The 7,500-nt window shown below is 32.3% G+C and overlaps 1 protein-coding gene across 1 annotated transcript in view; it reads right to left on the bottom strand.

Annotated features, from left to right (window-relative positions):
* LOC137628622 (zinc finger CCHC domain-containing protein 10-like) overlaps window positions 1-440 on the bottom strand; it is a 5,837-nt gene extending 5,397 nt beyond the window's left edge. Inside the window, exon 1 of the mRNA XM_068359774.1 lies at window positions 308-440. Coding sequence (XP_068215875.1) covers window positions 308-440 — 133 coding nt within the window. The remainder of the gene's footprint in view (window positions 1-307) is intronic.
* Window positions 441-7,500: the final 7,060 nt, after the last annotated feature.

Consider the following 7,500-nt stretch of genomic DNA (forward strand, 5'->3'; position numbering starts at 1 on the left):
ACCCCTATCGATTATGTTGACTAGATTCTAATTTAAAGGGATAATAGGATCTATAATACTATGTACTTGTGACCAATTCAAGCACAAAAGATCATAAAAAAAATTTATTCAAGTGTGCTCATATAAATTTTACAAGAGTATGATACATCAGGGACAGGCTACACAGTCTTCACTAATGAAATCAAGGCATGATCAGATGTCCCGACTGGAGAACCAACCTTACTAATTATAACGCCAGGGGAGTCAGTGTATACGAGGTCCAAGTAATTACCAGACCTGTGAGTAGCTTCATTTATGATTTACTTACAGCCTGATTCAGAAGCAAAGTCTAAAGCTCTTAAGCCCTGGCGATCGGTAGGAGAGATAGAACTTGACCACTCGCTATGGTGAACAACAAACACAAAAGAAGCCTTTCTATCATCATCTTGTATCTTAGCCATAATGGTAAGAAGACAATCGAAGATAGAATCATCCATGTCTGGATTCGGTAGATCGAACACAAATACAAGTTGTTATGTCTGCCAAAAACTTTTATTACCTGAAACGCATGACAACCATATTGATAGCAGGACTTATGAGAAACAGTGTATTCAGTTTTAACATACACCGCCATTCCCCAGGGATGGCATCATGTTTCAACATTATTGGCTTCTTAAAACCAGTTATTTGGAGCTCAGATAAGTGCCTCATATATACACACACACACACACACACACACACACACACACACATATATATATATATATATATATATATATATATATATATATATATATATATATATATATATATATATATATATAAATATATATATATATATATATATATATATATATATATATATATATATATATATATATATATGTATGTATATATATATACAGTATATATATATGTATATATATATATATATATATATATATATATATATATATATATATATATATATATATATATATATATATATATATATATATATATGTGTGTGTGTGTGTGTGTGTGTGTGTGTGTGTAGGTAATAGGTTGGCAAGGGCACCAGCCACCGTTGAGATACTACCACTAGAGAGTTATGGCGTCTTGAATGGCCAGACAGTACTACATTGGATCCTTCTCTCTGTTTACGGTTCGATTTCCCTTTACCTAAACATACACAGAACTGTCTGGCATATTCTTTACTTATTCTCCTTTGTCCTCATACACCTAACAGCACAAAGTTACTAAACAATTCTTCTTCATCCAAGGGGTTACCTACTGCTCTGTAATAGTTCAGTAGCCACTTTCCCCTTGGTATGGGTAGAAGAGACTCTTTAGCTTTGGTAAGCCGCTCTTCTAGGAGAAGGACACTCCAAAATCAAACCATTGTTCTCTAGTCTTTGGTAGTGCCATTGTGTCTGTACCATGGTCTTCTACTGTCTTTGTTTAGAGTTCTCTTGCCTGAGGGTACACTCGGGCACACTATTCTATCTTATTTCTCTTCCTCTTGTTTTGTTAAATTTTATATAGGAGATATTTATTTTAATGTTACTCTTCGTTACTCTTCTTAAAATATTTTATTTATCCTTGTTTCCTCTCCTCACTGGGCTATTTTCCATGTTGGAGCCGCTGAGCATATAGCATCCTGCTTTTCCAACTAAGGTTGTAGCTTAGCAAATAATAATAATAATAATAATAATAATAATAATAATAATAATAATAATAATAATAATAATAATAATAATTATAATAATATAATATTAATATTAATAATATTATTAATAATGATAATAATGATATTATTAATATATATTTGGGTATATATTTATAATTCTATAAAAAGACGCAAATGGGTTTTGGAAAGAGAATGCGTTCTTTCTTTTCGTGTCTCTGAGCAATTAAGTTCTTTCACACATTAACTTACTTATTTTCAGGTGTGTTTTTTTTCAATATCCCCAAAATAGGGTAATGGTAGTCATTTCAGGAGGATGTAATTTATCGTTTGATCATTAAGACAATATATGACACTTTGCAACTTCTGATACAGAATCCTTTTCTCAATATTCATTTGAAATAGCTCCGTGAACATTATGTGATACCAAATTTATGATGTATCAAGATATTCGGTTGCATAACATCTAGGTTTTCCTACGTGTAGTTTAATTAAAATAATATGTAATATATATATATATATATATATATATATATATATATATATATATATATATATATATATATATATATATATATATATATATATATATATATATATATATAGATAGATAGAAATATATATATATATATATATATATATATATATATATATATATATATATATATATATATATATATATATATATATATATCTATCTATCTATATATATATATATATATATATATATGTATATAAATTAATAGTATATAGTTGAATAATATCCTGGACAACCAGTGATATATATATATATATATATATATATATATATATATATATATATATATATGTATATATATATATATATATATATATATATATATATATATATATATATATATATATATATATATATATATATATACATATGTGTACATATATATATATATATATATATATATATATATATATATATATATATATATATATATATATATATATATATATACACATATGTATATATATATATATATATATATATATATATATATATATATATATATATATATATATATATATATATATATATATATATATCTACACACATATACCAAATGCACTTCCCCCAATTTTGGGGGGTAGCCGACATCAAATAAATGAAACATAAAAGGGGACCTCTCCTCTCTACGTTGCTCAGAGCCTGACAAAGGACTCAACTGAGTTTGGCTGGTACTGCTAGGGGTGCCACAGCCCACCCTCCCCCGTTATCCACCACAGTTGAAGCTTCATAATGCTGAATCCCCTACTGCTGCTACCTCTGCGGCCTTCCAAGGCACCGGAGGAAGCATCTGAGCGTACCGAAACTGCATCACAATCGCTCGCCATTCATTCCTATTTCTAACATGGACTCTTGCCTTTCTCACATCTATCCTCCTATCACCCAGAGCTTCCTTCACTCCATCCATCTACCCAATCGTTGGCCTTCCTCTTGTACTTCGCCCATCAACTCTTGCATTCATCACCTTCTTTAGCAGACAGCCATTTTCCATTCTCTTAACATGGCCAAACCACCTCAACACATTCATATCCACTCTAGCTGCTAACTCATTTCTTACACACGTTCTTACCCTCACTACTTCGTTCCTAACCCTATCTAGTCGAGATACACCAGTCATACTCCTCAGACATTTCATCTCAAACACATTCAATATCTGTTTCTCCGTCACTTTCCCCACAACTCCGATCCATACATCACAATTGGTACAATCCCTTTCTCATACAGTACTCTCTTGACATTTATGCCCAGCCCTCTTTTTTTTTTTTTTTTACTACGCCCTTAACTGCCCCCAATACTTTGAATCCTTCATTCACTCTCTGACGTACATCTGATTCCACTCCACCATTTGCTGCAACAACAGACCCCAAGTACTTGAACTGATCCACCTCGCCATTCAACATGACATTCAACCTCACACCACATACTTTCTCGTATATCTCATAAACTTACTCTTACCCAGATTAACTCTCAACTTCCTTCTCTCTCATACCCTTCCAAATTCTGTCCCTAATCGGCCAAGCTTCTCTTCCGCGTCTGCAACCAGTACAGTATCATCCGCAAACAAACACTGATTTACCTCCCATTCATGGTCATTCTCGTGTACCAGTTTCAATCCTCGTCCAAGCACTCGAGCATTCACCTCTCTCACCACTCCATCAACACACAAGTTAAACAACCACGTGACATCACACATCCTTGTCTCAGCCACACTGTCACCGGAAACCAATCGCTCACTTCATTTCCTATCCTAACTCATGCTTTACTACCTTTGTAGAAACTTTTCACTGCTTGCAACAACCTTCCACTAACTCCATATAACCTCATCACATTCCACATTGCTTCCCTATCAACTCTATCCTACGCTTTCTCTAGATCCATAAACGCAACATACACCTCCTTACCTCTGGCTAAATATTTCTTGCATATCTGCCTAACTGTAAAAATCTGATTCATACAACCCCTACCTCTTCTAAAACCACACTGTAATTCTAAGATTACATTCTCTGTTTTACCCCTAATTTTATTAATCAGTACTCTACCATACACTTTCCACACAACACTCAATAAACTAATACCCCTTGAATTACAACACTAATGCACATCTCCCTTACCCTTATATAGTGGTAAAATACATGTACAAACCCAATCTACTGTTACCATTGACAACACAAAACACACATTAAACAATCTCACCAACCATTCAAGTACAGTCACACCCCTTTCCTTCAACATCTCAGCTTTCACACCACCCATACCAGATAATTTTCCTACTCTCGTTTCATCTAGTGCTCTACTCACTTCCTCTCTTGTAATCTCTCTCTCTCATTCTCATCTCCCATCACCGGCACCTCAACACCTGCAACAGCAATTATATCATCGTCCCTATTATCCTCAACATTCAATAAACTTTCAAAATATTTTGCCCACCTTTTCCTTGCCTCCTCTCCTTTTAACAACCTTCCATTCCCATCTTTCACTGTCTCTTCAATTCTTGAACCAGCCTTCCTTACTCTCTTCACTTCTTTCCAAAACTTCTTACTCTCTTCATATGAATGACCTAATCCCTGACCCCACCTCTGGTCAACTACCCTCTTTGCCTCAATTACCTTGCGTTTTACTTCCCCATTTTTCTCTCTGTATCTTTCATAATTCTCTACACTATTACTCTGCAGCCATTCTTCAAAAGCCCTCTTTTTCTCTTCCACTTTTACCTTCACTCCTTCATTCCACCATTCACTGCCCTTCCCCATGCTGCCTCCAACAAACTTCTCTCCACACACATCACTTGCAATCCCAACAAAATTTTCTTTTACTAACTTCCACTCCTCCTCTAAATTACCTGTTTCTCTTACTTTCACTTCGTCATATGCCATTTTCAACCTTTCTTGATATTTACTTTTTACCCCCGATTTTATTAGCTCTTCAACCCTCACTAGCTCGCTTTTATATCCACCTAATTTATTCCTCCACTCTTTTGCTACAGCTAATTTTCCTTCCACCAAAAAAGGATCAGACATACCGTTAGCCATACCCCTAAACACGTGCACGTCTTTCAATCTTCCAAACATTCTTTTAGTTATCAACACATAATCCATTAACCCCCTTTCTACCACTCTTCCATTTTCCACTGTTACCTATGTATACTTGCTTTTATCTTTCATTTTGAAAAAGCTAGAACTTATCACCATCTCTTGCTCAACACACATATCTACCAGTCTCTCGCCACTCTTGTTTTCACCTATTACGCCTTACTTCCCAGTGACACCTTTTACCTCTCCAGCGCCCACTCTAGCATTTAAGTCACCTATGACAACTACATAATTCCTTCTTCCCAGTCCTTCTACACACCTAGTTAATTCATTCCAGAACTCATTCTGCTCTTTTTCACTTTTCTCACAACCTGGCCCATACGCAATGACAAAAACCCAACATTCCCTTCCCAACCTGACCCTTACCCACATTAACCTGGATGATATCTCCTTCCATTCCACTTTACCTATCATCTATTCACTCAGCAATAAAGCCACACCTTCTCTTACTCTTCCAGTTTCAATCCCAGACACTCTACCAGACATTTCACCAAACATCACTTCACCTTTCCCTTTTATCTCTGTCTCACACAAAGCCAATATATCCATCCTTCCATAATTATATATATATATATATATATATATATATATATATATATATATATATATATTTTATATATATATATATATATATATATATATATATATATATATATATATATATATATATATATATATTTCTATATATATATATATATATATATATATATATATATATAAATAAATAAATAAATAAATATATATATATATATATATATATATATATATATATATATATATATATATATATATATATATATATATATATATATATATGCATATATATTTCTCTCTCTCTCTCTCTCTCTCTCTCTCTCTCTCTCTCTCTCTCTCTCTCTCTCTCTCTCTCTCTCTCTCTCTCTCTCTCTCTCTCTCTCTCTACACAGAAATTACCTTGCGCATGAACATAAACCAATGAGATATTTTGGGGCTGAAGTATAAATGAAGTGACTGGTCAATAGCCTTTATATACAGCCAGGTGGCCCAAATAGAAAAAGAAATAGGTCTCTTTTACCCTCTGTTTCTTATAAAAAGTTGCTCACATTGCATATACTGATAATGTAAATGGTCAACACATATGAAATTTAGTGAGTATTAAAAAGTATTTTACTTATTTGTTCAACACTTATAAAATAAATGAATACATTTCACAAATTATTCTTTAACGAGAGAGTAATTTCAAAATTCACTGTAAGAATATATAGAACTATAAGTAATAATCTGTCAATGTTTTCCTCTTTTTTCATAACCCATATTAAATAGAATCCTATGCAGCTGTTTTGATGATATCATTTTAATTCATTTTTATCTGAATCAAGAGAAACTTTTTAATTAAACAGTTTCGGAATTTATGTTTTCTGACTAATTTTCTCTTCAGATATAAATTGATAGAATTTTTATTTCTGCTGACCTTTTGCCAAGGTTCTTTCCATCTCGAAAAATAGGTTTTCTTGATGTGTGGCATAAAAGGAAAATAATCTGTCCGCTATCTTCGTAACTTCGTTGTCATTTTCTTCACAAGCAGAAAAAATTGCCTTTAAAAAAAATAAAGAAATAAAAAATTGAATTTTTTAATTAAACTTATCACATATCTAATATTCTTCATTTCGTACATTCAAACTACAAACAAATACTGATACTGATGCAAAGTTATTAATGTTGTTAATAGCTTATCGCTTTTATTACGGTGTACATTAGAGTAGCATTTGATAACGTGAACTAAGAAAAAATAATGGAATTATTTCAACTTCTGTAAAAACAGAAGCTATTAAATAATTCCGAAGCTGAATAAACTTCGCCATATATAGATAATGCATGGGACAAAATCATAAATATAAAAAATTTAATATAGTTAACCTCAGATTGATCAAGTTATACATTTATTTTCTTTCCGTATAAAAAAAATTCATAATTCTCTTTTGCTCTTCTTACCAATTTGCAGTAAAAATCTTCTTGATATTTGTTTTGAAACTGAAAATTAAACACATTGATTGACAACCTACCAGCATTATTAGCCTCAATATTTGTCTCATAGCCATCATTAATGTCATCCTGCCACTCTCTTATTAACATTAATACCCCAATCTTCATTATCACTATCATCATCATCTTCGTATTCAGCAGCAACATTATTATATTCATTAACTTTATAAGGATTGTCATTATATTCTCTATCCTTTTATGGCATT

The sequence above is a fragment of the Palaemon carinicauda genome, chromosome 36 (genome assembly GCF_036898095.1).
Source record: "Palaemon carinicauda isolate YSFRI2023 chromosome 36, ASM3689809v2, whole genome shotgun sequence".
Lineage (NCBI taxonomy): Eukaryota > Metazoa > Arthropoda > Malacostraca > Decapoda > Palaemonidae > Palaemon > Palaemon carinicauda.